The following is a 17,892-nucleotide window of genomic DNA, read 5'->3' as shown; positions in this document are numbered from 1 at the left end:
TTCACTGTTAGGAATTCAGTTTAGAAAATTACAGTACTCCTGTAATTTTCAGCATGCTGACGTTTCCAATGATGCTTTAGATATATAATTATGAACATGTCTTTGATAAAATGTCAAGTGACAAAAGAAAGATTACAAACTGTATAAATGAGAACAATCCCAGTTGTTAAAACTAAATACATACATATGTTTATACAAGTATGTGAATGCTAATATACATATAAAAAAATAACTGAAAGGCTACACAACCCTGGATGGTAGGGTGACTATAAGTTCCTGTGTGGCTGGAACAGTCCAGATTTATGCCTGATGTCCCAGCAATAATTAGCACTCTCTTTCACTGTTATATGATCACTCTTAAAATTTTCTGGGTTTTGTTTTGTTTAAAACAAGTATGTATTACTTTCCTGGATGCAGAAGTGGCAAGAACCAGATCTATATTACACGTGAAATTTTAAAAAACTAAAGTCATTTTTAAGAAATATGTTTTCTAATATATGAATCTGCAAACACTAATTGTGAATCACCTAAATTATATATATATTATACCACTTGACAGCATCAATGACAAACAGATACCAAAAGGGAAAATTTTTCATTTTTAAAAGCACTGCCCAAGTGTGTACAGTGGACAAGGAGGGAGCAGATTAAGGCCAATGCCAACTCTGCCACTAATGAGGTACTCATTTTCCTTCTCTGCAAAATGCCAATCCAGTTATGTAAGGTTATTGGATAGAAGAACTTAAGAAAACAATTATATAAAAGCATTCTGAAAAGTATAAAGCACTAGTAAAATGTAAGATGATACTCTTGAGGAATAAAACAGCCTACTTCACAGTTAAGACCTGTCAACTACCTTATACCCATTTAAGGCACAATTGCTGCCAACTAACTCAAAGACTACAAGTTTTAAGGTATATATTCATATTCAGAAATGCAGAAAATGAAAACAATGCATAAATTAGGCTCTTTACCCACCTAGAACTATGGTGGGTTTTATATATACATCTTCCCATGTAATTCTCCCAATACTTCTATCATTGTCATTTTATAGACAGGAAAATACAGAGCAAAGAGCTAAAACTAGAGAGGTTTAAGGTCACACAGCAGAGCTGGGATCTGAACTCAGGACAACCTAAATACAAATTAGGCCAATCTTAATTCAAAGGCTTTGCTCATTCAACTCACTACACTATGTTGTTTTCATAGGAAGCCAAAAAAAACCCTGTATTGGTTTACAGACAACCTAATTAACATATTTTTTTCTTTTTTTAAAATTAATTAACATATTTTTAATTAGCAAGTGACTAACATGTTAACATTTTCAGAATCTATGACCAATACGCCTTAACCTTTGAGTTGTGCTTCTTAATATTCTGACCTTTTTTCATGGAAAAGCAAAGCGAAACTAATGATTATTTTAGACAAATAATGTTATTATTTCAGTTATCTAAACTAAGCAGAATTTTCTTTTTTGGTGGGGGGGGGCCGCGCTGTGTGGCTTGTGGGACCTTAGTTCCCTGAGCAGGGATTGAACCCAGGCCCTCGGCAGTGACAGCACAGAGTCCTAACCACTGGACCGCCAGGGAATTCCCTAAACTAAGCAGAATTTGAGAAATATGTATTTTAGATATTAAAACACAAAATTTTCACTTTAAAATATCTACACAAACTGCGTATGTGTGCAGAAGTACAAAATTTTGCAGATGCCCTAAGATACTTTTTATATCCAAATTCATCCTGTGGTGGCTCTCTTAGCACTATGCTTTTTATCTTTTCCCACCAGCAATAAAAAAATTTTCAAGTAAGTATACCCCTAACTCATCTTTTCTTTGAATACCATCTTCCAATTCCATTTTACTCTGATTATCTTATATCTCATCACCACACACTATCTCAAAGAAAATTTGGTTAGTTGTTGCCTGGTGAAGAACTAAATAATAATTCATGACCTTTCTAAGAAGCAGAATGTGTAAAACACATTCTAATATACTATATTCCAACTAACATAGCACTGAAATAGTAGGGCTTTGGGAAGAGGAGGGATGGAAAAAGGACTCAACATGGTCAGTGAACCCACGGAGTTTTTGGAAATAGACTGAGGATATTAGTGCATCAATACAGCAATTCTTTAAATATAATAGATTTCAGAATCATGCTTCTCACTTAAGACAGACACTACAGAAGGGAAAATGCCATCAAGAACTGTGGGAACAAAATGTTAATGATCAAAAGGGTCTACAACGGTTTTTTTCTTTATGACAGATTTGAAAAAGTTAAATCCAAAGAGACTTCACTTAATGTTCTGATCTCATCGCCCAATGCTACAGAACTCCTTTCCATACCTCCGCCTTCCATGTTTGATCTCAACAGGTGAGGGATTCTATAAAATAAGTCTATAAACTCAAAGTTATTTTCAGAATTTTCATGTATTCATTAAAACTCCCCCCATAATAATTTAATAATGTTCCAAATAACTAATTTTTGCCTAAGATGAGGCTACTGTCAAAAACATGGAAAGGAAATTTAAAAATTTATGTATCTTAAAGGAAATACTGGAGGCATTACATAAATTTCTCATCTCTTCATATTCTAGTAGAAATACATACAACAAACATCAGCCATTGAAGTATAAATTATTCCCGTAAGGCTAATGAAAGGTTTACTGAAAGAGCACCTTAGACTCCCAAAGGAAATGCAGAACGAGATTTAGAGTTCCTCCAACACACAGTCCCCAAGCATTTACTCATTCTGCCTGCTACATTCTTCCCTTCTTTTTTTTTCCCCCCACTGGAAAATAACTTTATTGAGATTGTACCAGCTGTATAATCTGTTCTGACATTAGGTCCCTTCTTCCTTTGCAATTCGGTCCTTCTTAAGTGGTCCCATGAACGCTTTCTTCTCCTCCACAGTCTGGAAACAGCCATGGCCAAATTTGGAGGTGGTGTCAATAAACTTAAGGTCAATCTTCTCCAGGGCCCGCTGTTTGGTCTGCACCAGCAAGGACTTGCCAAGGGTGAGCACTTGCTTCTTGGTTCCTACCACACAGCCTTTGATCATGACAAAGTCATTGGTCACTTCACCGTAGTGGACAAAGCCACCCAGAGGGTTGATGCTCTTGTCAGACAGATCATAATCAGTAAAGGCATTGTTCTTGATCAGTTTGCCATCCTTGATGAGGTAGCCCTGGCCAATCTTGTAGATCTTCTTGTTGATCTCGGTGTGGTGATGGTAGCCTTTCTGCCTGGCCTGAGCCACAGAGAAGGCCACCCGTGCAGGACGCCACGCCCCAATACAGGTAACCTTGCGCAGCCCTCGGTGGGTCTTACGGGGCAGCTTCTTGGTGTGCCAACGGCTGGTGACCCCTTTGTAGCCTTTGCCCTTGGTCACCCCAATGACATCAATCATCTCATCCTGCCCAAACACTTGGTTCACAGGGACCTGCTGCTCTAGCCTCTCTCGGGCCCAGTCCAGTTTTTCGGCCTCAGTGCCTCCATTCAGCCGGATCTCCATGAGGTGGGCCTTCTTCTGGCGTAGAGGAAGCAGGCGCATCTGGGTGTGGGCAATGACATGAATGACCTGGTAGTACTTCTTCAAGCTGTTGAAGTCCCTCTCCAGCTGCTTCTTGCCATCTACATCCTGCCACTTCTTGCAGTATTTGGTGAAGGCCTTCTTCTTAGATTTATGCCAGTTCTTATAGAAGCGTCTTTTGCATTCATCACTGATGTGCTCAGCAAAGATGGTCTTAAAGGTCCGGAGGCCTCGAGGTGTTTCCATGTAGCCCACAATGACCATGGGTGGCGTCTCCATGATGGTCACAGCCTCCACAACTTCCTTCTTGTTCACCTTGGACCCTGGCCTATCAACCTCCCTCACAATGTGGGTCATGCCAGCCTTGTAGCCGAGGAAGGCTGTGAGGTGCACGGGCTTGGAAGAGTCATCCTCGGGGAAGCTCTTCACCTTCCCATGGTGCCGGCTGCTGCGCTTCTGAGGCAGAAAGCCCAGGGACCCATGCCTGGGAGTGGAGAACTTCCTGTGAGACATCCTGCTGTCGGATGCTGCCGGTAGAGCTTCTCTTCTTTCTTTACCTGACTAATCCTACTCATCCTGTAAGACTGAGCTCTTGAGTTCAACTCCAGAAGCTATCTCTGAACTCCCGGGCAGTAAAAGTTCCACTTCCCTCAATATACTCATGGCATCCCTTGAAAACATTCACCTTGGTATTTACCACATTACAGCTGCCCCTTGCTATCAGCAGGGGATTGATCCCCAAATGCTCAAGTCCCTTATATAAAATGGTATAGTACTTGCACACAGCCTTTCTACATCCTCCCCATCCTCCTGTATACTTGAAAGCATCTTTAGATTACTTATAATACCTAATCCAATGTAAATGCTATGTAAATAGCTGTAAATACAATGTAAATGCTACGTACACAGTTGCCTGCACTTGGCAAATTCAAGTTTTGCTTTTTGAACTTTCTGAAAAATTTTTTCCCCAATATTTTCCATCCGCAGTTGGTTGTATCCACGAATGTGGAACCTGCAGATACAGAGGGCCAACTGTATATTGAAATATCTGTGCAACATCCATCTCCCTCAGGAGACCACTAGCCTAAGAAACAAAAATCAGTTCATTTGCCTTTATATTCTTAGAGCCTAGCACTGGCATTCGTAAGTAATCCATAAATGTTTTGCAAAAATGAAACAAAGCATGAAAACTCTATTCAACACCCATTATGTACATTACGCATTTAAAAATTGCTGAGACATGATCTCTATCATACTCAGTCTAGCTGCAGAGATAATTCACGTACATAAAAAAAAGAGGTCACTACAAATTTAAGAAATTATAAGTACCAAATGACTGAGAGACAGGAAATGCTACAGAAAGTCAATGACTGCAGAAATCACCCGGGTGGACATGAAATTTTCCCACAGAAGGTGAAACTTAAGAGAGTGGAGGATAGTACCTCCTGCAAGGGAAATGGCCTTGGAAGACAGATTAAAGCAGGAGTGGATAAACCAAGTTTAGAAGACAATGAGTAGGTTACTCTAGCTAGGGCAGTTGACTCTTTTCAAGAGGTAAGGAGATATCATGTGACAGAGATAGACGAGGGTCATTTTATGGAAGGCCAAGAATGCCAAACTAAGGAGCTGAAGTGAGGGAAAGCCACATACAAATGCTTGTAAATAGAAGCAATGCAAAATTAATTGGCGGGGGTGTGGGGGGAGATAGGTGGTGGAGTCTGAAGGAGAACCAGAATTTAGTAAACATATGTGAACTTTTTTTTTTTTTTTAAAGGCTGACCACAATTTTATGAGATCAATGTTCAATTTAAAGATAAAGAAATCATGGGCTTCTCTGGTGGCGCAGTGGTTGAGAGTCCGCCTGCCGATGCAGGGGACGCGGGTTCGTGCCCCGGTCCGGGAAGATCCCACATGCCGCGGAGCGGCTGGGCCTGTGAGCCATGGCCGCTGAGCCTGCACGTCCGGAGCCTGTGCTCCGCAACGGGAGAGGTCACAACAGTGAGAGGCCCGCGTACCGCAAAAAAAAAAAAAAAAAAAAAAAAAAAAAAGATAAAGAAATCAAGACCCAGAGATGTTGTTAGTTCAAAAACAGAGAAAGTAGTGGGTAGTGTTTAAAAACCCAAAGTCAATGCTTTCTTCTTGCTACTTCGAAGAACTGCAGGCAAGGTACAAGGTGAATACTATTTCAACAGTTATATATATAAATTGACAGTGCTGGAAATAGAAAAGAACAGACAACAGGAAGGCAGCATTTCCAAAGTGGTGTATGTGTGGAAGAGGGTGAGGAAAAAAACTGGGAGAACTCAAAGATGACTGCAAGGTTTTAAACCTGAATGGGAGGATGGGGAGTGGCAGCACCAATGAGGAAAATGAGAAAACATGAGGGATAGGGGAGAAGAGAAGGGTAAGGATTAATTAAGAGTTTACCTTTAAGAGTGCTGACTTTGCTGTGACAGAAAGACTTCTAAAATTAGGAATGTCCAGGAGGCAGAGGTGCAAAATTATCAATTAGTCAGTGCCAGTGGCTAAATTCCAGGCCTTATATTGACACATAGCTAAAACTTACATGCTTACTATATGCCAGAACTATCCCAAGCACTTTACATGTTAACTCACTTGACCTTTATAACTCTAAGGGATAGATGCTACTACTACCCTCACTTTTCAGATGTGGAAACTGAGGTACAGAAAACTTAAGCAGCTTGCTCAAGGTAACACAGCTAGTAAGTGTTAGAGCTGTGCTTTGGATCCAGGCAGTTCTGCCCCAGAGACCATGCTCTAAACCACTGGTCCCCAACCTTTTTAGCACCAGGGACTGGTTTTATGGAAGACAATTTTTCCACGGATTGGGGGGGGATGGTTTCAGGATGATTCAAGTGCATTACATTTATTGTGCACTTTATTTCTATTATTATTACATTGTAATATGTAATGAAATAATTACACAACTCGCCATAATGCTGACAGGAGGCAGAGCTCAGGTGGTAATGAAAGTGATGAGGAGTGGCTGTAAATACAGGTGAAGCTTTGCTAGCTCGCTCACCAGCCGCTCACCTCCTGAGGTGCAGCCCGGTTCCTAAAAGGCCACGGGCCGATGGTGATCCAGGGGTTGGGGACCTCTGCTCTAAACCACTATACTCACTATACTCAATTGCACTTTGTTATGTATGATCCTATGCTTATGCCTATTTCACTAAATAGTTTATAAACTCTCTGAATGGCAGGTATGATATCTTTTACCAATTTGTCTCTGCAGGACTTAGCACAATGATTTATACTAAGTAGGTGCCTGACAGATTTTAAACAATGATGATGGGGTGACAGCAAAGTACCGTGATTTCTGAGGAAAAAAAATGTTAAAAGAAAATAGAGGAATATGGCCATGCTTTTCTTTTTGCCATAAGTGGGGTGAGGTGGACCAGGAAAGTAAGATAAAATAAGAATCAGAATCTCAGTGCTAAAAACAACAGAGCTCACGAAGTTCCTGTACGGCCGCTGTGCATACATCATAGCAGCTATGAACTACGTGGTAATTATGTACTTACTTATAGGCCTGGTAAAACTACTTGAGGGTATATTCTCATTTCATCTCCAGGAACCTGGGATATATCTTGGTGCCAACTGAATGTTTACTGATGGGATAGATGTATGGATATGAGAGGGACACAGAAAGACAGAGAAAGGAGAGCAAAAGTCTGTGTGTGAAAGAGAGGAAAACAATCAATGGATGAATTTGGCCATTAGGTCTTTGGCATCTTTGGAAAGGTTAATTCCAATAAAGTGCTAAGGAAAAATGGCTGGATTACAAGGGACTAAGGAAAAGAAGATGGTAAATAAAAGGAAAAAGAGGGCTTCCCTGGTGGCGCAGTGGTTGAGAGTCTGCCTGCCGATGCAGGGGACACGGGTTCGTGCCCCGGTCCGGAAAGATCCCACATGCCACGGAGCGGCTGGGCCCGTGAGCCATGGCCGCTGAGCCTGCGCGTCCGGAGCCTGTGCTCCGCAACGGGAGAGGCCACAACAGTGAGAGGCCCGCGTACCGCAAAAAAAAAAAAAAAAAAAAAAAAAGAGAAAACACAGTACAGGGCACACTTGAAATTGTTAGCCATAAAGGAAAGGTAAGGAAGGACAGAGCTTAAAAGGAAAACGGGAACAGGAAAGAATTTTTAACAGAAGGCTGATATTGGTCCACAAAAGAGAAGACTAGTAAAGGGAATAATTAAAAAGACTAAAAGAAGAGAGACAGCACATCTGAAATAAGGTTCTGGAGGAATAATATATAAGCAAGAGCAGAGGTAAAGAAAGGCATTCTGCAGGACTCTACTAGCCAAACTGTTTTTCCCTTTTTGAGACCTATACCAGCCATCAAGTCTCCAGGAACTACCACTTCACATATCTCTAGTTCTCTGTCCATAACCAATCTTATGCAAGAAAAACTTAGAAAGGCCTGGCCAGAGTTCTAATGTCATATATTAAATGGGAGTGAATAAAATTTTTAAAAATGTATTTGGAATAAAGGAGCCATGAGATGCCTGAAATGTCAATTTACCCAATAATCCACTTTTTAAAAGTCCCATCCATATTTCAAAACCCAGATAAAATCTCACCTCCTCCAAGATACCTTCCTCACCCCAACTCCGTTGGAATAAAGTTCTTTTTCCCTAAACTTACACAGTACCTGTTTCTCTATCATATCACTTACCAGTTCATCCACTATTACAGTTACTTAAATGTCTTTCTCTAGTATCTTTGAGTTTCCCATAGGCAAAGCCCCTATAATTGTGCTCTGCACATAGTAAGTGTTCAATAACTGCCAGTAAAATAAAACACAACTTTTAAAAAAATATATTTAAAACTTGTACAAGTTTCTATGGGTGAAGTCTAAACATAGTAACTAGCCTATCACTACCTAAGAGAAAACTGCTAAGAGAAGCCTTGGAAATAATCTGTGGCTTTAAGGAGAAGAAAAAAACATGAATCTAAGTGAATCTGCACCCACAGGGAACTTCTGGCAACATGTGGAAACATTTTTGGTTGTCACAAATTGGGGAGAATGATACTGGCATCTAGCGGGTAGAGGCCAGGGATGCTGTTAAACATCCTGCGATGCACCCTGCAACAAGGAATTATCTAGCACAAACCCTGAACAACACTGTTACTTAGTCTACCTGAGATTCCTAAAGTTTTCTTAACGTAGTCACCTACTCTTTCCACTGACTTAAAAACTGGGTCTCAGGGAAGGTGAAAACAACCTGCCTAAGCAGCTCCACTTACATGTTAACAAGAAAGGAGTTGGTTACAAGTTCTCACTTACCATGTGACATGTTTGCCAAAATGCCATCCCTGTATTTTTCTGTAACTGTTAATTAGCCCTTCTTAGTTATATGTAACCTCCTAGATCACTGTTAAGTCTATCCACAACAATTCAGCAACTAAATTAAAATATAGCTTGATTACAAAACTTAAATGGCAATATGTGATGACCATCTGCCAAAATACCCACCTACAGATGAACAATCCACCATCCAAAAGATATCTGCTTAATTGTGTGTTCTCTGAAAAAGATCAATCAGTTAAACAAACCCACCTAAACTTTCAGGTACTCATGCATGCCACCAATAACGAAAATCTGAAAGGCTAGCCACGTTTAAGAGATGTAGTTGGAGGCTGCGAATGGTATTTCTCCACCATAAAACAAACTATCCCTTTTCAAGGCTGAACTCCCCTCTACCCCAAAATTGCCTCATGACAAACTTGCTACACTAGTGGGTCCATATCTTATTATAACATATCTTACAAAACAAAACAAAAACTCAGCAAACGCTTCATCTACCATGAAGGTAAAACATAGCAGCTGTTAGAAAGCAAGGAAACACAGGCTAGGACAGGAAGTATACATTTTGAATCCAACCGAAACCACAAGGGAGGCAGAAATTAACTGCTAAAATAATTTAGCCTGTTAATATCCAAGCAGGTAAAATGCTATTAACATTATTATAACAAAAAATAGACTTATAAAGCCTCAAGAGAGGCTCATTTTTTTTTCAAACAATTTTCCCATGTTTGGTAAATCGGCCATGTTTGGCTGATTTTCTGGGACCAAAGCTATTTTAAATCCTGGGCATGGGAGTGGGAGGGGGCTGGATGGGTCAGGGGGCGACTTCTCAACCATGTGAATTAATATCAGTGTGTGCTATAGGACTTCTTGAAGCTTCTAGCAACAGTGAATATCCAGTCCAGCATTACCAGATTCTTCCAGAACCTGGAGCCCACCCTATTTAGTATATTTATTTCTCCCAAATGATCCCATGACCTTGTTCGCCTCCCCAGGCTACAATAAGACTCTGCTTGTTAATTTATCCAGTCTCATCCCCTCCCTTTACCTCCCTCTGTCTCAAGATTTACAGTGACATATTTTATCTTACAATATACTGGATATTTTAATTAGTACTTAAATGACAGCCATTTTTCTGCTGTCTCAGAAAAACAACCTTGTGGATGTTATATTACTTCTACTTCTGGTAACAAAGTTTCTGACAAAGAAATGTGCAACTGGAATGCACCTCTCCACCCATAGAGGTATCATGCAAAAAATTTCTAACAAAACAGACAATTTGTAGGCCTTTCCTGTCAGTGGTCTAACGCCAGGGATCAACTTCAAGTGGATCCCACAGGAAAACCTTCAGCATAAAAAGAAATTAAAGATAAAAAGAGGAGAACACTGGAGGAAAGAGGGAGGGGAGTATGAACAGTTGCCTCCCACAGTCACAGCAGATGTCATTCAGTGGCACCGGTGCCACCTTGTACCATCAGATTTGACCTGTTTGGTATTCCCTATGGCTATGATTATTCCACTATCTCATCTTCCAAAACAACTTCAGTGATACCTTTCCTGTATGGTACTTCAATACTTCCCCCACCCATTTTTCCAACTTTGACATGTTAATTTCCATATTTCTATTCTTTCAAGTGCTATTCTCTTAAAGGATGAAATTATACCTCACCTACTATCTTCTCTATGGCCTCACCCTTCTTCCACCCTTCTCAAATGAACTATATTCAATACACCCTATTCTTTTACTCAACAAAGATGTCCAATTCTTTACAAATCTTTCCATTTTATCATAAATCAAAAGAGAAAACACTGAAATTTTCTTCAATCCGAGTATTAAATTTCCAATGTTATACAGTCTAGAAGCCCCAAATTTAAGACCATTTCTTATTTTTATAAAATATAAGAAAGTATTCTCAACTTAATCATTTGGATAGGAGTCTTACTGGGTCTCCTATTTCAAAAAATGACACTCCCCTTCTAACAAAAAAAATTTCATCATCCTTTCTTGCCCAGAACATCACCCATCCAGAGGATAGGTTTCCTTTCCTTTCATCTATGCTCTACTTCTACAAGTCCAGACCAATTCAGTCCCCTTGCTGTTGAATTCCCTCTTTCTTTGTCTTACTGATGCTTCTTACTGCACATCCTCATTTCTCACTCTTTTGAAACTGCCATCTTACCGCCCCACCATTTCAACACCAGACACCCCAGCTCATTTACTCTAAGAAATTAATTCAGCTGGGACAAAACTAATTTTCATCTACATGAGGGAAGTTCTGTAGCTGTGCAGTCTAAAAATTGCCCAGTCATGGTTGTACACCACTGACAAAGGTAGACAACAAAACTCTTCCTAAAGTGAAAGTCACAAAGAAAAACTGCTATACCCCCAACCACGCTCACTCAGCAATACCCAGCATTCTCCCTGGGTTGTCTATAAAAACCAATGGTTCCATATGCATCAAAAAGAAAGTGAACATAATGCTTCCCTGAACATAGTCTCCAGTCTCTCACAGCAGACTTTATTTTTTAATTTTTAATACAATTTTTAAAGGTTACTTTCCATTTACAGTAATTACAAAATATTGGCTATATTCCCCATGTTGTACAATACATCCTTGAGCCTGTCTTACACCCAATAGTTTGTACCTCCCACTCTTCCACCCCTATACTGCACCCCACTCCATCCCCACTGGTAACCACTAGTTACTCACAGCACTTTACTGGAATGATTATCTAAAGAAGAGAAAAAGGGAAATTCTGGCTGGTGCAAGCCTTACTTTATTATCTCTTCCCATTAGCCTCAGACTACTATTAGCCCTAAGACTTGCTTTATTTACTTAGGATAGATGAACAAGATTGAGAAAAGACTGGCTCTCAGGAATTTTTAAGTGATTCCAGGTCCTATGCCTGTTCAGTTTTGCCTATTCAACTTTAGCTGGAAAATTTAGGCTAAACATTGTGTTCATTCTTATTCTTTTCTCTCTCCTTCAATGAACTAAATTCATCTCAAGGTGTCTACTACTGATTCCGCAACCTAAGGGTAAGTCTTCCTTACCATGCTAACTTTAAAAACATAAGATACATTAACACAGAAGCCTCTCAAAGCCAACTGATCTTCCCATTAAAAATACCACCACTCAAAAAAAAAAAAAAAATACCACCACTCTCCCAATCTGCTTTTCATTATACCTTTCCAGTCCCACTGCTACCACCTTATTTCTAACCCTTAACTGCCCACTACACAGATTCATCTTCCTAATACATAGCCATGAACATGTGATTTCCCTTCTAAACAAATCATCTCAGATTCTCCACTGTCCACCCATTTTAACCATAAACTACAGACCATAATATTCAAGATACTCTCAAATACGGGCACCTAATCAAACCACGCTTGTTTATAAAAAACAGCACATCCCTATCTTGCTTTATTTTTCTTCCTAGTACTTTGTCACCACCTGGTAAACATATTTATCTGTTCATATGTTCATTTGTTGTATCCTTCTATTAGAAAATACTTTCCCATGTTCACTCTTTGGTTCACCACTGAATCCTCAGTGCCTAGAATACAGTAAGCTCTCAAGCCATACCTGTGGAAAGAATGGATGTCACACAGTATAGCTGATCTGGAGTTAGAAGACCTACATTTGAGTTAGAGCTTCCACATACCAACTATATGATCCTCAACAATTTTAACTTCTTTGGGCTATACTTTCTTCATCTGTAAAAAGAAGGGGGTCAAACTTAATAAGATATGAAACTCTCAAGTTTTTCCAGCTGCATCACCTTACATTCTTGTTTAACTGGACTGAATACCTCCCCCAGCACCCAACTCTCCTTTCCATGTATCTCTGCTCAGTTTCCTTACATTTGGATTCCTCCTTCTCAATACACACTTCTCAGAATACTGTTTATCCTTTAAGGTCCATTTTAAGTGCCATTTTCTCCTTGAAGCCTAACAAACTGTAAACTCTGCAAGAGGAGGGTGGAGTTCTTACTTTTCTACTCTCAGAAGTTATTATAATGCCTCCCATATAGGTGATCAACAAAATGACTGATGAATCATGTGTATGAATGAGAAAATAAACAAAGGAAACTTTTCCTGATTCATCTCAATTGCTCAGGTAATCTCTTGCCTTTGGACTCTTATAAAACTGGCATCTTTCATGATCCTTACCATATTTTACTTTCCTAATATATACTAATCTGCAAATTCCTTAAAATTAAGGACTGTCCTGATAGTTTCCATATCTCCTCTCTATAGCATCTATCATACATCTTTGCCACAGTTGTATTTATTAAGCTTATCTGATATGTTAAACAACAAAGGGATAATAAAGGAGAAAAAGGACTTCGATATACAGGTATCATTCCAACTGCCCACTGTACAGTTATTGAGCATACATGATGTGTGTTATTAAACTCAGGCATTCCACCATACTTGAAAGATCTCATCATTCCCTCCTCTACACACACTGCTTAATAAAACGATTACTACTTTCAAAAGCAGAATAGCTACCCTCATGTATCACCTAACTACAAACCTTCTCTTGAAACATAGATGCAGGGATCCACTCACATATCAATACTTTCACTTCACTAAACAGCTAAAGTGACTTTTCTGCTCATTTCAGACTTCTACCCCGTCCAATTCCCTCCTCCACAAGGTATGAAACCACTTTTAAAATCATTTTCCCATACACCTGCCCTTCTTAGTTCTGCTACTGAAGGACAAAAAGGACCCGTTTCTGGATCCTCCTTCCCCTTTTCTAAGCAGTGGCAACTCCCCAATTAATCCCAGGCTCTGACAATCTTATTTTTCTCTGTCATCAAGATTTTGACCCTCGTTTACCTCTACCTCCAAGCTCTTATTCTGCATCCATGGAACCTTCCTAGCTGCACAATAGCTGGTGCAATATGCTCTCGCCACCATGTACTTGGTTCCAATGTGTCTGCATCTTCTTCCTCCTACAATGTGTGTCAATCGCCCCCTTAACCCTCCCCAGATACACATCACATACTTTCTCACTCTGCACCCATACGTCACTCTACCTCGACATACAAGTTCCTTACACCACTCTAATGAATCCACACGACTCTTAGAATGGTATCTCCCGACTGCACTGATTCTAACCCAGTTTCTTCGGGGGAACCCAACCGCATCCGTAGTGCCTCCTTCTTTCCTCACTTCCTCACCCATTCCCTTCTTTATGCCCTCCACCCGCACTCCGCCAACTAACTACAGATGACATTATTCCTCAGTACTTCCAACCCCAGAATGAAGAACAAACTCCAGCTTCCTGCAGTCTCCCCCTCCTCTAGTCCTCCCTCCCCGGCCCCACACACACCCCAGGTGTGCAGACTTCCACCTTGTCTTCTCCCCATTCATCGCTCCAGTCAATCCCACACACCACGTTTCCCCGCCACCGGGATCAGACACCTCCACACCCACCTCCACTCCGGGTCGCCGCCGCCTCCCCCCAACCCTCACTAGAGAGCCCGCGACCCGGGGCGCGCGCACACACACATTCTCACGCTTCCCTAACCTCCTTCTCCGCACCGAGACTAGCCGGCTCCGCTGGAACTCAGTCCTGCTCGCGGGGGCTAGGCACCCAAGTGTGTGCCTGCTCCGCCCCCTCCCGCTGATCCTCGCAGCCCCCGCCTCCCTGCCCGGGAAGGAGAGAACACAGCAACTCCCCCGCCACCCCGGACATACCACCTCTGTGTCTGTTGCTCCATGCCCCAACCTTCGGCCCGCTCCCCGCTACGTACCAGGCCGGCCTCGGCACTCACCGGAGATACTGCGCGCTCTGCAGGCTCATCCTCCGCCGCCGCGTCTTCCCGCGAAGCCTCTGTGGGTCTCTCAGGCTCCTCGGAGCGGCCCCACGGCACCGCGGGTGCTGGCGGCCGCCGCCATCTTCCTCTCCTCCGGCTCCTCCTCGCTCAGCGGGGGTTGGGGGTGAGTGAGGCGAGGGGGAGGGAGCGGGGATAGCTGCTCTCGCTGCTTCTCCGGCCCGTGGGGCTCAGGGACACTCCGACCCGGGAGGGGGGAGGGGGAGGGAGAAGGGATAGGGGCGGGGTAAAGAGGAGGGAGAAGTAGAGGAAGGAAGTGGGGTCTCTCTCGCGAGATTTCAGCGGCGCCGGTCCCTCCGGGTGATTTCCGCCTCTCTGTAGCGCTCTCTCTTGGGATCAGTTAGCGGTGGGGCGCCTGTGCGGCTGCTGAGCGGCCCACTGGAGGCGATTGGCGGCTTCCGGCCAATCCACCCAGCTTCTCCCGCGCAAGGGGGCAACCCCAGCCTCACCGGGAACATCGAGCTCCAATCAACCGGGAGTTACACTCAAAGTCTTCCCCCGTCTTTGCACTCCACCCGATTTCTCTCTTCCTTTTTCCACTCCTCCACTCTTCCCTACCGGAAACGACGCCCCTTCCTCCTACAGTTCCGGCCGCCAGTCCCTTGTCTCTGGCCTGCCCTCGCGCCCTAGAGTGAAGCTAAGGACCCCCTCCTCTTTTCTGTGGCCCCACCCCCTGCACGCAGGGAGGCTGTTGGAGGGGATAGGGTGGAGCCCAGGGATGAAGAGAAAAGAAACCAATCGGATTGGATAAGCAGCTGCAAAGGCAACTGGAGGCTGTAGTTGTATTGTCATAGTAACCAATGTGTGCAGACAGAATGACCCTCCCTTGGCGAGTGGATTCCCCGGAAAGTGCCCAGGGTTCCCCCTGGCTTCCCTTCCATCTAAAGGCCTCCCCCAGGTTGGGAATCCGGGTAGTTCTCCTGGGCGGAGAAGTTCATTTTCTCCTCCCTTTCCCTTTCCCGCAGCAATGGGGGAGACCCCGAGGCATTCACCATGGGCTTTTCCACCCGCCTGCGGGCGGGAACCACCTCCATAGTTTTCCACTCCGTGCCGGGCTTGGGGAGGGCTGGGCCTACGCAGAAGATGCTGGGCCTGAAGGCTGGTGGGCGGCGGGCTGGAGCAGGCTAGACGAGGCGGCGGCGCTAGGCTGCGAGGCGGGCGAGGGGTTTCCCCACAACCGCCCCCGGCACTGGGAGGCGGGGTCCCGCCAGGACGGGGTCCCTGAGGGAGGAGAACGGCACACGACTGCCGAGATCCCTTTTCTGCTGACGGGGACATACGACTCTCCCTGGCGGGTCGACCCCTTACTGAACTCCCCCAAACCCCACCCCACACACACTCTCGGCGACCTAGCCTCCTGCGAGCCCCCCACGCGGCCTTCACTAGCCACCTCCTGCCGCGAGGAGGCCAGCGTGAGAGTGGGAACTCATCTTAGAAGGCTAACAAGTGATTTTTCAGCGCTTAGGGGACGTGGCGAGATGCTCACGACCGCCATCCCTCTGAGAGGCACCCCCCAGTGTGAGTCCCCCTTTCTTATCAAAAACAGACCTCCGAGTTCCTTTCTCCTTTGCAAACTTCCTCCTCTCAGGCGTTTGTAGTATTTTAGAACTTGTCACTATGTATCTTTTGGGTTGGAGAGGAAAACATTGGGTAAAATAGTATCAAGAAAAACCTAGATACTTGAGCGAAGTTCCTATGAAAGGCTTCTAGGAAAAGGATTTTCATTCTTAGAACAAATCTTTTTGAATGTTTATTATGTGTATTTTGTCTCATGTTTGAGGCTAAAACAGAATAACGTAAATGGGCTCAATAATAATGAGTGTGTGAAAAGTAGCTGGAGAAGTCGTCGTGTTAGTGGTTTGAAAGAATTATTTGACATTTTACAAATTATATTTTCCATTCGTATTGTGGAGGCGTTTAAACAGCTGTCCCAAAGTACTTTAGGATGTATAACGGTATAAACCCCTCCAGGAATGCAACCCTCACTGGACAGTTAAAATCATAATTTTAATGGGCTATTTTGGTTTGGCTCGGTCGGGGTACCTGATTCCTTTTGTCTTTCATGCTAGGTGAAAAGGCGCTATCAAAATCCTTTTCTGAGACCGCACCTATTAAAAGACTGGGCCAACGTCTATGGGTAGGTTTGGAGGAAATGAAAGTACAAGCTACTTTGAAACAAATCCCAAGGACAGATTATCATTAACGACATAGAAACTGAACTATGCCCCTCGTGCTGCATGCGCCTACTGTGATGCAGTGTGACACGGTGATTGCAGCTGTACATTGCCCCGTGTCGTCCCTCCACCCACCGAGGGGCCGCCCACTCATGGGAAAGAGAGCCACCTAGTGAAAGATTGTTCTCATCTCTGGTTTAGGATCTGGCTTTTCTTCAACCCTGAGAGCCCAAGGATGGAGATTATGACTACATATTACCTAAAATACCTTAGATTTTCTTCCTGAAATTTATTGGTTAGATTTTTTTAAAAGATCTTAAGCAGAATAAAAGTTTATGTTGTGTGAAATAACCACCCCCTTAGTAATCATCCTAATAACACTTTTTATGTCTGTGCCTTATATCTCCAGTCAACAGTATATGAGCATATATCATGTCCCGCCTGACGATCTAGAAAACTATTAGTATCTTCTCATTTTGGAGCTAAGGAAACTGGGGTTGGAAAAAATGAATCCTTTTGTTGTGTTGTTTGTTTGATAAACATTACTGAGCATTTATTATATTTCAGACACTGTCCAGGTTACTATGGATACTACCATGGAAGAGACATGGTCCCTGTCTTGGAGGAACCCACCTTCTGGTAGAGATACCAGAGAATAGAGACATGATTTGGATGCAATATTATGGGTGCAAAAATTAAGGTAAGAACAAAGTGCTTTAAGTGCACAGATGAAGGTCAGACATATAAGCCATCTTTATATTTTATAGCAGGTTTCCTAATAATGTTTCAAGGTTCTTCAATAGCTTTAGTGTCCCTACAAACTAGATAGAATAGTAACATTTAATTTTACAGATTGTAAAACATTGATGCCCATCTTGAAAATACCTTTAAAAAATCAATAGGATTCAGAAGAATTATGACCCTCAATTTACATATTGCTTAATGTACATTTTCTAATCTCATCTCTTTCTACTAGAACCCATCAACAGATTTGTAGAATAC

General features: G+C 42.7%; 2 protein-coding genes across 6 annotated transcripts in view; both read right to left on the bottom strand.

Annotated features, from left to right (window-relative positions):
- Positions 1 to 14,863, bottom strand: part of SMG7 (SMG7 nonsense mediated mRNA decay factor) — a 69,781-nt gene extending 54,918 nt beyond the window's left edge. For 2 of the 5 annotated variants that reach the window (XM_060035161.2, XM_060035154.2), the window contains exon 1: positions 14,657 to 14,858. Coding sequence is in view for 1 of the 5 variants with exons in the window: in XM_060035151.2 (XP_059891134.1) it covers positions 14,657 to 14,685 (29 nt within the window). In the remaining 4 variants the exon portion in view is untranslated. Of the gene's footprint in view, positions 1 to 14,656 lie in introns of all 5 variants that reach the window. The other 3 variants (XM_060035144.2, XM_060035151.2, XM_060035167.2) reach the window with 3 other exon arrangements.
- On the bottom strand, positions 2,789 to 4,184 carry LOC132440161 (large ribosomal subunit protein uL3-like). Its single transcript, XM_060035137.1, has one exon. The coding sequence runs from the start codon at positions 4,042 to 4,044 to the stop codon at positions 2,842 to 2,844; it is 1,203 nt and encodes a 400-aa protein (XP_059891120.1). The 5' UTR covers positions 4,045 to 4,184; the 3' UTR covers positions 2,789 to 2,841.
- Positions 14,864 to 17,892: the final 3,029 nt, after the last annotated feature.

Source organism: Delphinus delphis, chromosome 1 (assembly GCF_949987515.2).
Source record: "Delphinus delphis chromosome 1, mDelDel1.2, whole genome shotgun sequence".
Classification (NCBI taxonomy): domain Eukaryota; kingdom Metazoa; phylum Chordata; class Mammalia; order Artiodactyla; family Delphinidae; genus Delphinus; species Delphinus delphis.
This window is presented reverse-complemented; position numbering and strand designations above follow the sequence as displayed.